At 36.7% G+C, this 21910-nt stretch overlaps 1 protein-coding gene across 1 annotated transcript; it reads right to left on the reverse strand.

Moving 5' to 3' along the window:
- Positions 1-11077: 11077 nt before the first annotated feature.
- Positions 11078-15668, reverse strand: mgat2 (alpha-1,6-mannosyl-glycoprotein 2-beta-N-acetylglucosaminyltransferase). Its single transcript, XM_053488464.1, has 2 exons — positions 15474-15668; positions 11078-12825 (listed from the first exon to the last, which is right to left on the reverse strand). The coding sequence occupies exon 2, from the start codon at positions 12569-12571 to the stop codon at positions 11231-11233; it is 1341 nt and encodes a 446-aa protein (XP_053344439.1). The 5' UTR covers positions 12572-12825; positions 15474-15668; the 3' UTR covers positions 11078-11230.
- Positions 15669-21910: the final 6242 nt, after the last annotated feature.

The following is a 21910-nucleotide window of genomic DNA, read 5'->3' on the forward strand; positions in this document are numbered from 1 at the left end:
GCCCAAAAAAAAAAATAAATAAATAAATAAATGCAAAAAGTCCTTTAAATAAATAAATAAATAAAATTTCAAATTCAAATTTTAAACACTGTCACTTTGGAAGCAAAATATAAAGAAATGAGGGTAGGCTCGTGACTTTTGCACTGTATAAGTGCTGTATATTTAATTTTATTTATACATATGATGTACTACTGTAACACAAAAAGCACCAACATAGTCCATGTTAATTAGCACATACATAAAAAAAAAATATTTCCAACGAAGTAAAACATTACCAAATAAACTGATCAACTTTTGGTCTCTCAACTTAACCTATGATGCATGAAAGTGGCTTCTTTAAGAGTATGCTATATCATTTTATTATTATTATTATTATTATTAATGTCAAGAAAGCTTAGACAAGGTGAAAACTAGCTCCTGCTAGTTTTTACATGTCATACGTTCTCTTTATTTATTGCTTGTCTTCAGTTCAACTGCTTTGTATATCATGGTAACTGCATCTTTTTTGTGGTCTGTCTCTATTTCACGGTATACAAATAAAATAAAAAGAAGACGTGATAGCTAATACCTAATTCTTAATGATAAAAAAGCTAACACGAATAAACATGGTAATGAAATGTAATGTAAACGGTAACTAATTAATCACATCAAATGGTTAGTTCCTTTAAACTGCACACCCCGATGTGTGTTCATTCCTTGAGCCTCTAGAACAGTCCAGAACGTGGAGAAGTTTCCATTTAACGCATGCGCAGCAAGACTGCTGCCGGAAGACTGGTCGATCATGTTTCCTTTCGTAAACTAAAACTTTCAGAACTTCTACACTCTCTAATGTTCTCTCGATGTTTCTGGAACTCTCGATGAAGGACGTGGGGGATCTTGAGGTTTTCCGGCTGAGTGACTGACACAGCATGTAGTCTTCTCTTTATTTACGCATACCCGTACATAATACATTTCGGGGTTTTCCATACATCTAATCTCCTCCAAGAAGCTCGTCAGCAGGTCCACCTATTAAAGCATCATAAAGAAGCACCGTAGAATTCGCAGAAAACAACTCTGAGGACTTAAACCTACAAGTTGTCTTACGTGAGAAAACGAGAGTAAATTAATTATATTTACTCTAACAGGACAGATGTTTTGTATTGTATGGCATATAAAAGAAAAAGAAAAATATAAATCGTATTAGTCAATAAAAGTTTATTAAGTGGCCACTATGAGAAACAGTACATGCATCTGGCACATTTTCATACTGTTAATACAATTCTGATCAATAGATTAACATGAATATACAAAGATTTTCCAATGACTATATTACAGTAAAATATAATTAATGAATAACATATATACTGTATTTTAATTGCTTTTTCCTGAGTAATGTCACTGTTTATTTTTATGGACAAATGGCCTTGTTTAGTTTTTTTTTTAATTATATTTATTAATTTTACATTATTAACAACCAACAAATTGAAACATAACTACACATTTACTACACACAGTACCTGAAATAATAATAAAAAAAAAAACACACACACACACCAAAACTAACAATTAAATGATTACGCACATACACTTAAAAATAAATAAATAAACTTAAAAAATAGATAACTAAGCTGCCAGGGGGTACAATAAATGTACAACATGCAATAGTAGGCTATGAATTGTTAAATATGAACAGTATTCCTGTCTTTGTCATTCTCCAGATAGGAAAGAAACGGACTCCAAATATCGAAAAATGTATCCAGGGAATTGGATCGTGTGTACCTTAATTTTTCCATCCGGATAATAGACACCATTTCCAAAATCCACCTTTGAAAAGATGGCGCAGAGTGAGATTTCCAGTCTGTTAAAATTAGCCTCTTGGCGGTGTTCATACCAAGCATCAAAGATTTCTGTAAGGCTTTAGGTAGATGCAGCGTTGATTCTGAACAACCAAAGATTGCTAGTTCAGCATGAGGACTAATATCTTTGCCATATGCTTTGGAAAACCAAGAAAAAATGTCTGACCAATATCCTGTAAGTTTATGACAATGCCAGAAAGTGTGTGACAAGGTACCCTCTGAAATTTAACACCTGTCACATTGAGCTGAAACGGATTGATAAATCTTGTGCAGTTTAGACTTAGAGTAGTGAAAACGGTGTATGACTTTAAACTAAATTAAATGGTGTCTACTGTTAATGGAACAAGAATGTATTCTGGCCATAATTTCAGTCCACAAGGATTCAGACAGGTCAATGCCCAACTCGCTACTCCACGCCTTTCGTAGATGGTCAGTAGGTGTTTTAACTTGACTGCTGAAAACGGATACAAACGATGAGACCATTTGTCTGGAGTCAGGGGGACGCACCAAGACGTCGATGAAAGGATGTTGGATTGTTATACTTTCAAAGTTTTTATTTTATCTCTGACATAATGCCTAACTTGTAAATAGCGGAAAAAATGTGAATTGGGAAGCTGGAATTTGTCCCTTATCTAATCAAAGGAGGCATATTTACCATTAATATAAAAATCTTGGATGGTAGTTAGTCCACTCCTACTCCAAGCATCATAGCATTTGTCTGACCGGCCTTGTTTAGTTTAAGACTTTCTTTATGTGAATATGAAAAAGTTCCAATTAGAATAAAAAGTTGTATGAAAAAGGGGAATCCACATGCACTCTTAAAAAATAGTTTTTTTCCCAGAGGAATCAATTTGTATAGAAGATCCACACTGTAAAACAATGCTAAACGCATCCAAATTATGCAATAATCACCTTTGAATAATTAATATATGCTGTCTGCTTCTTATGTTCTGTAAAGACATCATAATGGCTCTAATCTAAGGTTCTGTTAATTGGTGATTTTTGAGGCTGACAACTCTTTCTTCTCTGCAGGTAGGTTTTAGTCCTGCTTTCCCAGGATGGTCTTCATAAGAGCCAGTTTCATCTTAGAGCTTAATGGATTTTGCAAATGCACTTGACAATACTGTTCTTGCAAAAATTATTTCAGAACAGCTTATCTTAAAAAAAAAAAACCTAATTGAATAACTAAGGATAAACATACATAAAGTGTCTAAAGCAGTGGAAAATGCATTCTACGTTACCAACGATAAACAGTAGTTTTGAATTCATTCTTTAGTCATTACGAGTGTGTACGTGTTGTAAGTCAGTTTCCTTTGCATGCACATGTAGGAGAGATTAAAAAACTCACACAAAAACAATAATTAAAGGTTTGTCCACTTGGGGGAACCCTTATATTTTTAGATAGTTCATATACCTGTAGATGACCATCAAATACTACATGCTTAAGGATTCATTATATGGCAGTAGATGGCAGTATTACTCTGTAAGAGTAAAAATGAGAAACAGTTACTGTATATTAAGTGCAATGCATGTAATCTGTATTAAATGGATTCATTTCTGCATTCGAAATGTGTCTCAATATCAAATACATCTTAAGGGAGGCCTAAAGTGTTATTCTGTATGGAAATTAGTGGAGCCTTTATACACTACATGTAATGTTTACATCTATATATACTGATTTTGTAAAATATTAGTATTAAGAATTGAATTGACTTTTGTTTAATACACTAATAGCTAGTCAAGGGCAAAGTAGCTCTAGGCCTTCACAAAGTGTTAAAAATACAGTATATCTTAGCTGTGTGATTTTGTAATGAGAGAACATAAATCATATCTGAATGCCAGGCACATCTTTCTCCACATTTGATTTAGTGTACGCATAAAAAATACATAACGGTTTTGTGCACTTTCTTGGTACTGTTAAACTCAAAGCACATATCATTCTGGGGTTACACAGAATTTCTTAATTCTGCTCCTGGAGCACCCTGCTTCGTATAGTTAAGCATTGTCTCTACCTGAACACACTCAGTTCAACATGCAAAACAGTAAAATAGTCTAGGTCCATTGATCACTGGGATATTTAGAGTAGATATTTGAACCTCCCAAGAAAAGGGATACTCCTGGTTCATTTCATAGGTCCACATGAATTCTGCTTGGCACCCTGTCCAAGATGTATCCCTGCCTGGAATAGTGTCCAGGCCTCCGTGACCCTGTAGATAGCATTGAAGGAAAAATATGGTCTGTCAGAATTGCTATGGTACATAGTTTTCTTATTAGAATATAAAAGTGTTTTATTAAACAACAAGAAGCATAAGTATAGTCAAGATTTTACAACATACAGCACATGACACATACATAAACTAACATAAAATACAGACAGACATAGACAACCAGTGGCCAGTGGTGACTTGTATATACAACATAAATCTCATGTTTTTTTTTTCTGTGACAAAAGGACACCGGTTTGCTGTGTTTGATATTTGGTGGAAACGTGGCACATACAGTAGAATCACACCAGTTTTAAAACATAATAATCCTCATCTTTAATGGCAATGTTATTTAAAAAATAATACATTATTACAATAATACAATATATGATATATTGTTTCAGACTGACACTAAGATTTAATAATTAATAAATAATCATGAAATGGAGATAACGAAACTGTGCTAAAAACCACTACATTTAAGCCCTATTGAAAGATTCCCCTGTTTAAGAAACCACAACAACAACAACAATAAATAATAATAACAATAATAAATATAGTTGCAAGCAACGATGAGCGGGCCCAAGCACCCTGTTCCATTGGAACCCGGGTGCACCAGAATGACAATGGGCACATGCCTTTAAAGGGACATCCCAATACCATTATGACAAAATTGTTAAATAGGGGGAATTCCAAAAAACCACAAATGCTGGAAAAAAAAGCATCACCCTTTGATGTAACTCAAATGTGATATAAAATAATAATCCTTGGAAGAACAAGAGGGCCCTCACAAACACTGACTTCCTGTGGAGTAGAGTCCATGACATGCAATGTCAAAGTTTTTCAGCTCAATGTGCTCTAAATGTGTCCTGGGTTTCGCATGCACACATGCAAGTGTGTATGAGCTATACAGCAAAATCTTGTGTGAGATGCCAGGCCACGCCCAGGTACCAGACTCTTAGGCATCCTATTGGCAGCAGATTCCAAACTGTCTGCCAATTTTCATGAGTTTTTGAGCATGTTAAGACCCCCAAAATGCCCTGGATGTTGGAAGAAAAATCCTTAGAAGAACAAGAGGGCCTTGACACACTATGATGACAAAGGGCTTTTGTGATGGTGCTTGGTACCATCGCCACCAGGGCGCACCACACAACCACACATGTTAAGACCTCTTAAAAGGACATCGCTGCCAATATCACTGAATGTGGCATAAGTTTAAGGCATCGTCAACGCTGTGTCTTTATGGTGGGTGATGTTGCGGGTGCTTGGGCTGACCATCAGCCCTGCACCATCGCTAGCTGTGCTTAACATACAACCTGTGTGCCTTTGGAGCATGTTAAAACCTTCAAAAAGCCACAGGTGCTGATGTCACTCAATGTGGGCTTGGTTATCATTATGGCGCAGGTGTTCGGGCTGGTCATCGTTTGTGTAGGACGTGTAGTGTGTGTGTGTAGTATATGTGTGTAGGACGTGTGGCGTGTGTGTAGGATGTGTTACGTATGTAGTATGTGGTAAGTGTGTGTTGTATATGTGTTGAATGTGTAATGTGTGTGTTTGTGTGAGACTCGCAGGCGTCCTAATGGCAGCAGATTCAAACCTGTGTGTCGATTTTATGAAATAATTTTAGAATTTTATGTTTAGATCTCCAAAAAGCTCCAGATGCTCCAAAAAAAGCATCAGGCTATGATGTCACCCACTGTGATGTTACACAAAGTTATTAACCACTGTTTGCTATAAGCTTAAGGTATTGTAACAGATGACCCGGTAAAGATATCAAAAATCCCTCCTCAATGTTGCCTCTTTAATGTATTGCCCCGGATGTTGGGAAAAATAAGAGGGCCTTTCACACACCATGACGACAGAGGGCCGATGTCATAGTGCTTGGGACTCATAATCCTTAGAAGAACAAGAGGGCCCTCGCACATTTATGACATCAGCACTATTAAAACAGCATTATCAGAGCGATCATAGTAATCATGTCGTCATCGTGCTGATGTCATACCATCATAGATGTTAAGAAAATGAATAATATTTGTAACAAACATAACCATTACAAATCTAAAAAATGCAATCCGCTTTAGATGTCTAAAACCAAAGAAGATTAAATTTAAAAGCAGAAAGAGCGAAATGCACAGAGAAGGGGGAGAGGAGCTCAGCATAATTCTTTCTTTTTTTATTATATAGCGAGCTACACTTCTCATATTCACAGTCATATTGCAACTCATTTTATAAACTTTGTACACTTTAAAAACCTGTGTGATGTAGATTTCAGTATAAACAAAGAAAAAGCTGAAATGTTTTTTTCTTTGTAAATTTTTGGGCTAACACAAAACGACATCCTACATAATTTGTTTAAAGAAATAATTGCAAATTGGACAGTGTGTGTCGCAGGTAAAACCTCCGTATATTAACGTCCTCCACAAGCTGGAAAAAGATGCAAAACTGCGTGTCTACACCAATGCTCCACAATGATTACAACATATTAACCCATATTTAGGCATCATTTAATTATTCTCTGACATGAAGTTAAGGTTTATAAAAATGGCAGGCCTTGAATATAGCACACAAACAAACACATATAGCCAGCCATACACTACAGGCAATTTGGAAATGGCAATCAGCCTACAGTGCTTGTTCGGACTGGGAAAAGAAACTACAACATCCAGTGGAAGAAACCCACCAAGCATGGAGAGAAAATGCAAACTTTATGCATACCGACTGGAGGCATTATTTAAACTCACCTTGGAGAAACAAGGCGACAGTACTAACCAACAAGCCAGTGTGGCGCTTGCATTAAACGGTGCTTCCCAATTTCTCCCTTACTTTTATTATTACGAGACAGATGCTATCTCTGCCTATTAAGACTTATCGGTTTCTAGACACCATTCGGCTATTAGCTAATTGGCTGATCAAGTGACAACGTTTACAACAACCATCGATAAAGTTCCCAAAATCCTTTATATAACTCTTGTTTACTTCAAGGGAATGTGGCATAAGCCAACCAATTAAAGACTGCTATTAAAATAGTGCCAGTATTGATACTATAATCAAAATAGTAGTAAAATATTTAAAGATTTAGCAGCATTAACAAATCTAAAACTTTATTACCAAATCAGTAAATGTAAATCATGTTAAATGCTTGGTCATGCAGAGATACAATTGCTTGTACTGTATGTAATTGCTTATGTAAGTATTTCCATATTCGTTTAACCTATTTTTGTTAATGCCACTTCTCATAACAACTACAATATAAAGATAACTATAAAGGCAATAAATCAACAGATATTGCTGGAGCTCAGATTCTCCCTGCTTGATATACCAATAAATTTAATACACATACTATTTATTATGACTATAATCAACGAAAACTTTATTAGGACCACCTGTACAACCACTCGCTCATGCAACTTTCTAATCGGCCAACTATGTGGCAGCAGTGCAGTGCATAGGATCATGCAGATTTTGGCATGGTTGGTAGTGAAAGTTGGGCTAGTACAGTATAAGTATTTCTGTTTATTAACTGCTCATACTATGGGATTATCATGCACAGGTTTCTATAAAACTTACTCAGAATGATAGTTGATGTTTGTGAGAGAACAAACATCTCTAAATGAAATTAGTTGAAAATTGAGAAAAAAAAAAAAAAAAAGATCAGATAAAATGATACAGTTCAAGTGAGGCTGTGTCCACTAAAGCCTCGTAGTCCTGCTCTTGGCTGACAGGTATGGAAGATACACAGACATGCAAGGAGAAAATAGACACCAATTGTTTTATGATAAAACTTGTGCAACAGAATTTATCAGACAAGTAAGGTTTGGTTTTTAATATGTACACTGTTAATACTTTGTTGACTTTCCTTTAGAGGCTTTAAAAGCAACACCTTGCCTAGGCATAGAATGAGTGGATTGTTCTTAACTCCTTTTTAGGTCGTTAAACTGCTTTTAACGTCTTTGGTTAAACTATTCTACAGTAATCCTATTTTTATGGTATAAAGGTGTATTTCAGAATTTCTCGCTATTTGTCTCTGGGACAGATTTCCCTTAGAATGATCTACACTAAAAAAAATTTTTTTTTTGGAACTCTCAGCTCTAGGCACGATTAATTGGTATTACAATGGGTATTTTTTGCATACAAGTGCATCTACCTCATATGTCTTGCATGTCTGTGTAAATATTTGGGACACTACTGTTTTAAAGATTGGTTATTTGAGTTACCATATCTTTCCTGCCAACTCCAACCAGCACGTTTTTTTAGTGTTTTCAATGCATTCATACTCACTTTAATTCAGAAAAGGCTGTTAATTAGCCGATAAGTTAAATCAGGTGTGCTAAGAAAACACAACAATGTGGAGGGAAGGTGATCTACTGTAAGTAAATACTTACTTTTTTAAGAGTGTTGCTTCTTCTTCTTTTGAATTTAGATTGTTGAAATGTCATGTCTCAATTTGAATGAGACATGACATTTCAACAATCATTAACACGAGTTACCCTGCATTTCACTATACTTTTTTTTTTGTTGTTTTGGGCACTAAAAGACAACCATCAGTGATATAACTGCTTGAGACAGCTTGACAAACATTAGTGATATTAAATCAAATTGATCTTAAAATGGCAATGCCTAAAAATCTAAAGAAATTGACAGTCTATGCATGAGTCACAGCTCTAGTGGCTACCGTCAGTCTAGATTTTATATGGATAAACTATTTCCTTATACCTAAACTTATGTACAGTATCTTACTCCTATAATGACTGTTCTTTCAATGGTGTGTTCCAGCCTCTATCCAGGGTTTAAAGTCTGCGGTTCCACCTTAACCCAGGCTAACTTAAAGCAGTTACTTATGATGAATGAAAGTAATACATAACCATATTTGCATTAAACTATCACCCAAATTTCTTCTCCAAACTTCATAAGCACAAACATATAAATGAATTAAAATGGCGCAAAGTGACTGTGTTGTGTCTCTCTTTTTTTTTTTTTACTTACCCGTAATGATCTGTGATATTAATATACTCGGTTATTTTTTTTACTTTCATACTCGGGTTACCAGGTTAAGCATCTTTTTTCGCATTTAAATGATGGCTTGCATTTAAAAGTCCAAGCTATTATTAGTGTAACTAAAAACATAATATGTTTAGGGAACATTTAATAAATTGAATTTTGTGTGTTTAAAATGTATTTTGTGTATTTGCTACTGGAAAGCATAACAAATATGCAGTGCATCCAGAAAGTATTCACAGCACAATTCTTCACTTTTTTCCACATTTTGTTATGTCACAGCCTTATTCTAAAATCTATTAAAATATTTTTTCCTCTCAGAATTCTACACACAACACCCCACATACAACATGAAGAACGCTAACTTGAGATTTTTGCAAATTTCTCAGAGCTCCAGAGGTACTCTGTGGAGAGAGAACCTTCCAGAAGGACAGCCATCTCTGCAGCAATCCACCAATCAGGCCTATATGGTAGAGTGGCCAGAGAGTCTCATCAGACCTGAGAATTTTGTTTCTCATGGTCTAAGAGTCCTTCAGGCGACTTTGTGCCATGTGCCTTTTGCTAAGGAGTGGCTTCTATTTGGCCACTCTACCATATAGTCCTTCTGGAAGGTGCTCCTCTCTCCACAGACGACCTCTGGAGCTCTGACAGAGTGACCATCAGGTTCTTGGTCACGTCCCTGACCAAGGCCCTTCTCCCCCGATCGCTCAGTTTACATGGGCGGCCAGCTCTAGGAAGAGTCCTGGTGGTTTCAAACTTCTTCCTTAACTCATTGGGACCTTCAAAGCGGCAGAAAATTTTATAAATATTTAAGTATAAGTATATAAGTATTATTGAATACTTACAGTATGTACATGTGCTTTCTCAATTTTTTTTTTTTTTTAATAAATTTGCAAAAATCTAACGTAAACTTTTTTCATGTTGTCATTATGGGGTATTGTGTGTAAAAAAAAATGAACTTAATCCATTTTAAAATAAAATGTGGAAAAAGTGATGCACTGTGAATACTTTTAGGATGTACTGTACATTACAAATATATAAAAATTAGATTTTTTAGGTCACAATAAATAAATCTTTTAAGAAAGATGCATAAAGAATTGGAAGTTTTAAAAAAATATGCACAAATTAAATGTGCAATTACAGCATTACTTGCAAATTTCCTGTTCAAATTGTACAACATGGTCATAAAATTCTGATGGATAACATCACCTATAATTAAATAAAATCTTTACTGTAAAATTAAAGTAAGAGGAAGTATCAGCAGGCAAATTAGTTACAGTTAACATGTGCTTATCAAACTGTGGCTTGTCCTGCACTTTACACTAAACCCAGTCTTATGAACCTGATATTAAGCCATTTGGGCTTTAAAATGTTGGGAGGAAGAAAAAGAAGAAATCAATACCGAATGTTATTATGCTGAGTCTTAAGTAGGAAGATATGTCCAGATTGTGTAAATAATCACAAATGTGGCCCAAAAATCAACACTATAGAGTAAGTATTTGTAGCACGGCATATTAAATGGAACATAATTGGCTTTCTTTTCACACTTGGCTGGAACAATGAGGACATGAGGAACTGTGGCAAGGCTCAACTGTAGCTCACGGAAATGGGACACAGTGTCTCAAAGGACTTTTTGTTGAAAGAAGAGGCTATAGGATTTAAATAGGCCAGAATTATGCACAAGTATTTGCTGTCTTGATGGAAAAATGAGCTGCCATGCTAACAAAGACAAAGTCAAACCTAAGTGGTAACAAAATACTTTGAGGTTTGCCTCTGTTACTGAAATTATTTCTGACTCTTAATAGGTATATTTCAACAGCTGCATAGTAGCATGTGCATTAGCTGCTAATTGTGCTCTTGAACAATTTCACATGCACAGGTCCAAAAGCAAACTAGCAAAAGACATTCGCAAAGGTTGCAAATTGGTTTTCAACTTAAACTGCTTGTTGCTTTTCTCCTAACTACAGTTGTATACTTATTAAACATGATGAGGCTAGCACCACTGTTCTGGTATTGTGCTTTAAACAAATCACCAAACTCTAATCCCATATACCCTTTTTATTTGGAATATTTCAACAAAACAGGCAATATAAAGAAATAGTCCATTAAGAATTTGTAAAGGCTTTCATTAGAGGATGCAAAAGGAAAATCAAACCAACAAACAACCAAAAACAAACAAACAAAAACAAAAAAAGGTCACTGTAAACGAAGATAGCTCTTGCAGAGTTCATGGTCCCTGATATCCCCCCATCCTCCATTTTTGACATGAGGGGCTACTCCACCAGCCCCCGGCGCAGGCAGTCTCTTTGTGATGAGCAATTTTTTTGGGAACAGCTGATTTGTGCTGCTCTGAAGTATGTTTTCTATCTTTCTTTTCTGATCATTGGGCATACAAGCGGCCTTCCTATGGTGCATGCCACAATCGCCTGCATGGAAGATACGAGGAGCTTCACTCACCATGACCTTCCAGAAAGTTGGCAAACAGTTCACAGTTAAATGCTGCAGAGACCAGTCCCAGTTGTAGTCGTCGTAGGTGCAGAATGCTTCTGTACACTGGATGAGTTTTTGGTACGTCTCCCTGTCCATGGCCATGCCCATGTTGTGCTCTGTGGATTTCCAGACCTTTACCTCCACTCGGTTGGCTTTGCTGGAATAGCCGATGTGCCCGTAGCTCCCTAATGAAATAATGTCACAGTCAGTACACTGCTCCTTCTTTAGAGACGTCATCTGTTTAAGAAGATGGTAGAAGTCTGGGGCTAAGTAGTGGTCCTCTTCAATAAGAAGCACCAATCCTCTGTGATCCTTAAGCACACGGACCCTGTCCCAAACGAAATGTAATTTCCACCACCAGTGGTGTTTGGTTTGGGAAAATTTGGCCTCGCGGTAATGGCCGAAGGAGTCAGGGTACTCTGCATTTATGCAGCCAAGTTTTAAGGCGTCTTTCTTAGAAATGTCTCTGGGGCAGTCCCTAGGGTCATTCCCTGGAAACTCTTGAGGATACAGTTGGATGCTAAAAGGAAAGAATATCTGAAGGACAAGGCAGAAGTCAATGGACGAAATAATGTTGTTGATCTCTGGCGACCAGAAGTCATGGCTAAATATAAGTAGGACATTCTCAATGCCTTTTGCTTTTCTTAAGCTTTCCACAAGCAGCCTCAGGTACTCTGGTCGATTGTGAACCTGAACTACTACTACTAGGTCATCCTTCTTGCGTATAGATCTGAACTGCTCTTCATTCTTCAAGGTCTGGTCAAAGTTGATTTGGAACACAAGCCCCCGATACACCAGGGTGGTATTATCCGTCACAGGCTTGGGTATAACTAGTTTTTCTGGAACCGTATCATTGACTGGTTTCCGAGTTACAGATGCTGTGACTTGGGCCAGATTACTTATGCTGCTCTTCTTAACATCTTCCACTTCCCTGGGAAAAACAGGACTCTCTCTTTTCTGTTTCCCACTACTCCAAACAGCAAATCCACAGATTACGACTACCAGAGTCAGGATCACCACTTTCCTCTTGTAGATTCGGAATCTCATGATAAGCTTTGACTCAGTGGGACAGTAAAAAAAAATTGTTAAAAACCAAAATGGTAGGTTTGTTATCCAAAAATGGTATGTGCTTCAGATGAATAAGCGAAGCTTTTTTTCCCTTCTTATTTTTTTGTAGAAACCTGAACTTTTATCCTAAGGTCTCTAATCTTGAAATGTTACCATTGATGGGATATCAAAGTTGCCAAGGAAAAATTCCATGAGGCATTGTGCTTAGAGGCAGGATAGTTGCAGCAAAAAATCTGTGGAGCAGAAATAACAAACAGATATTAAAATTTCCATTATTTCTGATTTACTGTGTCAGTTTAATAACAAGGCAGCACATTAATCCAATCACCATGGATTATACATTATAGATTTATATAAACTAATTGAAATATACTGAATGAAATATAGCCATTAAATATGAAGAAAAAAAGATTAAATAAAAAAATCCAGTGTGGTTTGTATTGAATTATTATTATTTTTTTTACAAATTTAAAAGTGAATTGCGATAATAATTTTAAAAAAATATTATGATACAGAATAGCAGTACAAATCAAATCAGCTGCTAGGTATCACGATTATACTGTATCAGGTGATCCCTACTAGCCATAAATATAATCCAAAGCAAAACGTTCTGGTTTAGTTTGAATTTCTGTACAATAACAAATAGATTTAACACATTTAAAACAACTAGTCATAGTCAACGTTTCTGAGGGTTTCAGGTAAGTGACCGAGTTCTTACCACAGGTGAAGCCTACAAACATGTTATGCACGTGTTATCTACAGTTGGTCAAGGGCCTACATTTAAGGACCAAAAAAATATATATTTAGAATTAAAATGATCTGTATGTAGTGCACATGGAATTTTTAATATACAGTAACTTTAATGAAGACATCCTCACCTATGTGATTTATACAGATACCGCTTACTCTGTTCCATTCAATTATATTACTGCAGATATTCTGCAGCAACCTTACTTTACAGACATGTCTGACGGAGTAACAGTGATACCCAGCAGCCAATAGTGTTCAAAATACATCTCATTCTTGAATCTAAACATACAATAGCAACATAGCAAACAAACTTCAAGTGGAAGAGAAGAGAGTATTAACAAAAAGAGGACAATATCCTTGACAATGAAATGCAGTGTGTTTTGGGGTTATGCCAAACCATGGCACCAGCGGTGACAGACCATAACTAGAGAAGATCATCAAGAAGCAGTGACCATTTTTCATGAGGGTCCCGCATACTTCACACAAATATGTGTGTGTGTGTGGGGGGGGGGGGGGGGCATACTGTACAACTGGCAGTAACACAACGTAACTGGTCCTCTTATCTGAGGTCACTGTGTGGTCTTATAGTCTCCAGCCAATGAAATTTCTTCACTAATTCTGTGTGTGAAAATGTAAAGAATTTGTAAACTCACTTTGCTCGGCATTCTTGGACATATTTAGGTTAATTCATTTTCATGCCCAAAATGCTTCAAATGCTGTTGCAAATTAAAATTTTTAAGGTGAAAATTTAAAAGTGAGTGCATCCATATGCTGAGGTTCCACTGTGTGTGTGTGTGTGTGTGTGATCTCTCTCTCTCTCTCTCTCTCTCTCTCTCTATATATATATATATATATATATATATATATATATATATATATATATAATTTTTTTTTCCCCACAAAATAATGTGTGGGACTGATTTTGTTGTCTTTAAAGGTCACTGCCAGTTTTCATCACTATCCTGAATCTTATTATGCAAACATTCACTTGTAATACTTATAATAAATAAAGAAGCATCTAATATACTGGAATGGGAAATAAAATTATACTGCTCACTTTTACTGACTGAAAAGCCAGATACTGTACAAGTCAGAATTGCTGCCTCAGTCAATCTGAGATAGAAGCACATGACCAGCCCTAAGTCACATAGCCATGAACTAGTTCAAAATGCTTCGGCTGCAAAAATGCAGGAACAGTAGCCATTTATTGTCACCCGAACAACAGTATGTAGGAAGACGAAGACAAAGAAAAGCCAGAACAGGAACCCTGACCCATAACCACCTCTACTGTACATAGAGCAAGAAATTTTCCTAGGAGGTGGGATATAAACGTATTAGAGAGTGTTTAATTGGTTGAAAACGTGACTGGTACAGAATGCATCATCAAAAACATTTCTTTTAAAATGAAGACGAAAATATTCATTGTTTTTCCCTCCCTCTACATATACAGTTATACTGGTTTGTAGCACTGCATGACTAATTTTGTTTTCATAGGCATTTCAACAGATGGGAGCAAAAACACTGACAACTTCATATGTACACTAGGTTAGTGTAGGTTAATGTCAGAAAATAAATGCCATCATAAAAGTATACACTTTAAAAGTACACAGCATGGATAGATTATCTAAACGTGACAGTAAGTTTGATTAAGGAGTACACACACACACACAAAAAAAAAAATTGTTCAAGCAGGGGCCAGCTGCACAAACTGTGAGTTTTCCAGGAAGTTAGCGAGCTAGCAGGCTAACCGCCTGAATAACATTTAGCCGACATTAAATAATACTACAGCTGCCAATCTTACTGTTTACTACACCACAAAGACGAATTCCTTAACAAGCTTTAGCTTTCCTTTTTTTTTTTTTTTTTTTTAGCAAAAGCGATACTATAACGATATTGTAGATATTATTATACACTAGCGAGCTAATAACATAAGGTAGTTTATTTGGCAGATGTGCTATCGCTTCCAGCGCCAGGTTTAGCGACACGTTATCGTTAGCTAGCGACAGGAAGCAATGAAGCAGGAAGAACAAGTACAAATGTGTCGCAACCAGTTCTGCATTTCGACACACACACTTAAATCCATCGTCTCCGTAGGTTTGTTTCGCGCGTGTGTGTGTGTAATGCTACTTACAGCTGACGGTGTGGTTGTGCAGTGCGGCTGTCATAGCAGCGAGATCATTAATGTTCAGTCCATTTCTGTTTTCGTCTTCCTGTTCCTACAGTTTCAGAAGGAAAAAAAACCAACACTGTTTCCCTGGATCACATACATGAGCTGAGTAAAGCCGTACCCGCTGACTATCTCTTTCCCATAATGCATCACACCTCCGGAGGCGGCTTTCCGTGTTATGACAGCGATGATGTCAGAGTCAGGCTCACATTTTACACTCCATGGCCACTTGAGCCACATCAGTACACCTACCATAGCTACACCCACTCGGCTTTTCATTCAGGTGAACCCGTCAACATTTCTCAACAATCTGTCAGCTTCAACAGATTATTATGTGCTGGATCAAACTCTTTACAGCAGTAAGACTGACACTTACTGGGGTAGTGGGTGCTGTAGTGCTACACAGATGCAGCTGGGATTTTAAAACTCACTTGTCCGTGCAAGTAAGGAATAAAGCATTATAAAGCAGGGTTAGATAGATTAGATAGATAGATAGATAAATCCTTAGTGGTTAGCACTGTCGCCTTGCACCTCCAGGGTCCGGGTTTGATTCCCGGCCAGGTTCGATTCCCGTCTCTGTGTGCATGGAGTTTGATTGTTTTCCCCATGCTTGGTGGGGTTCCTAAGGGTGCTACGGTTTCCTCCCACAGTCCAAAGACATGCAGATTAGGCTAAATGGCGTTCCCAAATTGTCTCTAGTGTGTGAATACGTGTGTGATTGTTTGTATGTGTGTGCCCTCTGATGTATTGTTACACCCACCCAGTACCCTGCCTCATGCCCTAAGTGTTCTGGAATAGGCTCCAGACCCCCCATGACCCTGTATACAGGATTAAGCAGTGAGTGAGATACTTAATCTCATTTTCCCTCATCTTTCCAATTTCCAGATCAGACTACCTTAAAACATGTAATGCTTTCTTCCCTAAACTTGCCTTGGCTTGTTCTGTGTCTTGAACTCTTCGTCTGCTTTATCAAATACTTTCACACACTTCTTCTTGTTGAAGCTTCTAGTTAGAAAAGCTCTAGATATCTCTTTACTCATTTTTCCTGTCATTTAAAGCCAATTTTCCAGTCTAGTTTTTCTTAAAAATAACATTAAATGCTTCCTTCCCTGTCAGTAACTACCTATTCCAAAAGACCTATTCTTCTACCTTCTACTGTCCCTAATTTTTGGAGTTGTGGCATTATATCATAGGCAAACAATCAACAATAATGTTGTACGATGTAACTGTTAGGTTTTAGAAGAGTGCAAATTTAAGCGGCAGAGTGGCTTAGTGGTTAGCACTTATTGACTCCAGGGTCCAGGTTTGATTCTTACCTTACGGTCTGTGTGCATGGAGTTTCTCCGTGCTTGGTGGGTTTCCTTCGTGTACTCTGGTTTTCTCCCACAGTCCAAAGACCTGCAGATTAGGCTAAGAGGTGTTTCCAAATTGCCTGTAGTGTGTGAATGAGTGTGTGCTCTGTGATGGATTGGCACCTCGTCCAGGGTGTACCCTGCCTCGTGCCCTAAGTCCCATGGGATAGGCTTCTGGCCCCATGGTTATACAGAATAAGGTGGTATAGATAAACAGTGAGTAAGAATTATTGCTTATTGTGTCCACCACATGCCAAAAAAATTTATGATACAGAATGCATCATCAATTTTTTTTTATGATTTTAAAAATTAAGAAAATAATATATATTTTTTTCTCTACAATCATACTGGTGTTCATAACACTAACAAGGACTACAGTACATGATGTGTCTGACATTCTTTGTTTATTATCAGCAAAGAGGGCATATTTAAGCTTTTGGCCTGGGGCCCTGTATCACATGTGTCCTGCACATCAAAAGAACCAGTCATTAACATGTAAGTCATATAGAGATGATAGGAAACATATTTGCATTTTCCGATTGGAGAAAAGGGTTCCAGCAGCCACAAGCTATTTGTATGTATATTTGTCTGGACACGGGCCATAAGAAGTATTAAAATGGAGGTAATCAGAAAGCACTATTGTGGGGGTTCACATAATTTCACAAAATCAATGAAAACAATGTTTTTTTTTCTGTTCTGCTACCACACTGACCACTGTGTGTCAGTGATCAGTGATTTTTTTATTCAAGTTATGTTTTTTTTGTCATTTCTTGTTACATTTAATGCTGTCAAACACCATTAAAATTATTTGTATGTTATAGTACTTCTATTAAAGCGGCTATAAACAGTCATTCCCATCGATAACCTGTGTTCTTTCATGACACTAATTTTTTGCCAATAGTGATCAGTCATGGTAAATCAGAGAAAACGGTGAAAGCCTGACATAAGAGAAATCCACATAAACAATCACTCAAGCCCTGGGGAACCAGGAGCTGTTAGGAATATCCCTACTTGCTGTGCCCTAGTGCTGCTTCTGTTTTATGGGTAAATAAGAAAAAAACAGTAAATGATCAAATGGAAATTAAGAATATAAGAATATTTGCTATTGATATTTTAATCCCTGTCTGTTATGCTGGCATTTTTATGGCATATTGCTGGCATATGCTTGTATTTTTATTGTTAGAACACTTTGTACCATGCCTGACCTTCACAAATATGATATTCCATGGAAAACAAGCCTGTTCCTTCACTATTTTCTGAAGCAAGTCTATATATGGGGGTGTTCTTTGTTCCACATTGTATGCCTTTTTCCATTATATGTAATAATCTGTCTTAGCCTAGTAACAAAACAGTGTTATACAAATCAATGCTTTGTGTAATAAGATCAGTTTATATTCTTTGAATTTACCTCTATTGAATTAAGATTTTTGTCCTTTTGATCCTGTATCTGAGTTTCCTTTTCTCACTGGGCAAATCTCTGTCTCACAATGAGGAATGTGAACTTTGGGGTCAGAGGCGTGCACAGTTGTCTCTCATCTCAGCTGACCCAGGGTCATGAATTAATAGAGAGAGAAGAAGCTTTAATCAACAATTTGGATAATTAATCTAACACTATCCCTTGGTGAAAAACTTTTACAAAAGCAGTGACATCCTTCCAAAAATGATATCTGCACAATGGTCCTAGGGTGGTCAGTGGCCAGCATGGTGTGGGTGATGAGGTACAGTCAGCAATTACACAATTATAATTTTACACAGGAGATTATATATATTCAAGCGGAGGTCACATAACACATAAAATATAGCATGATGATATATCTGTCAACCAACATTGTTATGTTCAGTAACCATGCTATAATAATTACCCGTAAAATCCTGAGTGTTTCATGATGTTGCATCTGTTCTTAACCTTCCTAAACACACCCTAGAGGAGAATGTTGCCTTTGCACGTTTAATCATCATTTTTGGCTTTTTCTAGGAAAAACAGGACTAACCAGTCCGGTACTGTATACTGCATGTTTCCCCACGTTTGTTTGAAAACCAGCTTTACTCCAAGCAAAGAGTGTTTTAGGTAATTACCAACAAAGTGTTGCAGGAGAAGCAAATAAAGTGTTCAGTTGCTTTTATAAGATACATTTGCCCCTCTTACTACCAGGTTATAAATGGTTAAGGGTTATTGATTAAGCCTCAGCAATGCCACGTTGCCACTTTTGAGCTCTTGAGCAAGGCCCTTAACCCTATCTGCTCCAGGTGTGCCGTATCATGGCTGCCTCTGCGCTTTGACCCCAGCTTCCCAACCGGGATATGTGAAAAAAAAAAATAATAATAAAATGTGACCAATGCAGGGAAAAAAAATCCTGAATGTGACAAATAATCGAATTGACAAAGCAGCATTTATTGTTAATTCATGTCACTAACCACAGTAAGTAATTTACCCACAACAGGTTATTTGGAAAATAAGAAATGAAACATCTATGATATGTTGAATGCTGTTTTTTCTTGCCACTATTATCTTAGACTTGCTCGTCAGAGATAATGTATGTATGAGGGGCATACAAGTCAAACCGGAACTTTTGATGTGGAGAATAACAGAACAAACTTAAGAGAGTGCTTATATACCATCATGGTAGAAAGATTTCTTAGAACACCGGAGCCACGTTTAAACTGCTTCATGTCTAAATTGCCGGTCTACCCGGAACTCCTTTACTGGAAGAAAAATGTGGAAATGGCTTGAAGGTCAGGACTGTATGGCAGATGTGACAATAACTCCCAGCCAGGTTCCTGTAATGTACAAGTGGTATTCATGAATGATTGTGTGCAATTTTCAAGGATCAGGTGTTCTATTTTTTGAATGTTCAAGGGAGCGACTGCATTGGGCCCTGAGCCACTTCAGACGAGATTGGCTGACGCACATACAGTAGTATGACCTTCTTAAAACGTTTGCACCATTTAAATGTTTTACTGCAGCTAAGAGTCTCACCACCACACTGTGCTTGAAATCGTCTGTAAATATGAATTGGTTTTACAACAATTAAAGTTCCGGTTTTACTTGAACGCCTTGTTTGACTTGTATTTAAAATTTATGTCTGAAATTGATTGAATTTATGATTATGTCAATTATAAAAGTGTTATACAAGTGAAATAAATGTAAAATCCATATTTTTACACTATGCAACACTTTTCACACACTTTTCCGCAACACTTTCTGAGACAGTAAAAAAAAATACAAAAATCCCATGTGCTTGGTTTTGCTGCTCTTTTCATGTTTTCATTGTTCTTTTTTCATTTAAATCACACTTAATTCACCTTGTCTGTAATTTGTCTCTACATTTCAACCTTTTCAGTTGCTGTTACAACATGTAATGCATTATTGGCATAGACATGAGACAAAATAATTTTCACCTTTTTTGCCTTACTTTCATAATTCATATTCATGATCTGTTCCCAGCACTCTGTATGCTTGACCTTTTATGGAGTTTTGTAGGTGTCACTAAATGCAAATGAACCATGCCAGGGATGATCTTTGCACTTTATGGGTGATCAACATACTTAAGTGATTACAAAAAAAGTCACCCGTTCTGAAACTTGTCCACCAGACAACATTACTCTGGTTTGGATGTGTACAAAAACTTGCACACAACTTTAGCCAAAAGATTAACTCCTCTTTGATCTTGATCAAATATGCTGAGTCACCACACACATTTGGACTCATATAGGTAAACAAAAAGCCTTAGCGGATAGACAAACTCAATATCACTCAACTAATTTGCTTAACTTATATAAATTAAAATTATATAACCATGTATGTACATCTTGAAAATAGACAGAATTTAATTAGTGTTATGGAAGTGAGACTAAACAAACTTTTTTATGAGAATGTCCAGATTTTCTGCACGCTTTTGGAGACACAAAAAGTGTAGATTTGAAAGTGTTTGTCATTTTTTAAACAAATGATCCAGGATAAACTGGAATTATGGATGTGGTATTTTTAAATAATGGATGCGATATGTATAAATCAGTAGTCTACAATTACATGAAAAACACGTAAATAGTTTTTTAAAACAATTTTACCTGAAACATTTGAAAACCCTTACTAGGAAATTATTAAGTCAGCAATTGTTGCTGACATTTTTTTCTAGTCCTTTCCTATTGCTTTCTGATGCTTAGCATTGGCTTTACTGTTTACTCACTCATCCTCTATCCTGTACAGGGGTGCAGAAAGCCTACCTCAGATGGGACTCATACAGCTTGAAATGTATTTTATTGAGATTTTATGTGATTGCCAGCACAAAGTGTACTTCACAATGTGCCACTTTGTGTAGATCAATCACATAAAATCTCAATAAAATACATTTTGTGGTTCTAACATGACAAAATGTGGAAAGTTTTATGGGTATAAATACTTTTGCAAGGCACTTGTAGGTAGGGTACACCCTGGGCGGAGTGCCAATCCATCAAAGAACACAAGCATGTACACATTGTCTCATACATTCCGGGCATTTTGGAAACGCCAGACTGATCTGCCTTTGGACTGTAGAAAGAAACTGGAGTACCCAGAGGAATCCCACCAAGCACGAGGAGAACAAGCAACCACTGCAAACACAGAGCAGAGCTCAAACCGTCGTTAGCCGTGCTAACCACTCTGCCACTGTTTCATTTACAAATAAAGTTTAGTCAATATAAACAGCTGTACAGTAGTTGCATACTATTTTAGTGTATCAGTATGATTGAGTAAGAACCCTATGAATTATACTCACTTTTTTTTAGTATGTTATGGTTGACCTTTGCATGAAAAGTAAGCTTGGTTTTGAGTACTATAAAGAGTCTCAGCTTCTCTTTGTACTTTTATTAAGCTTATGTTTTATGTAAAAGTCCAAGATTTATACTCTTAAGGCACCATAATGCTTATAAAGGACATGCTCTGACTTTTCAGCTAATCTTATTCTAACAAAATTTGTAACCCTGACTTGTGCAATAGGAATATAAATAAAGCAAACTCAGTCAGGCTTAGACTTGCATGTCTTGTTTTGTAAAATGACCAGGTCCCTAATT

This window comes from Clarias gariepinus, chromosome 27, assembly GCF_024256425.1.
Source record: "Clarias gariepinus isolate MV-2021 ecotype Netherlands chromosome 27, CGAR_prim_01v2, whole genome shotgun sequence".
In the NCBI taxonomy this organism is placed as follows: Eukaryota; Metazoa; Chordata; class Actinopteri; order Siluriformes; family Clariidae; genus Clarias; species Clarias gariepinus.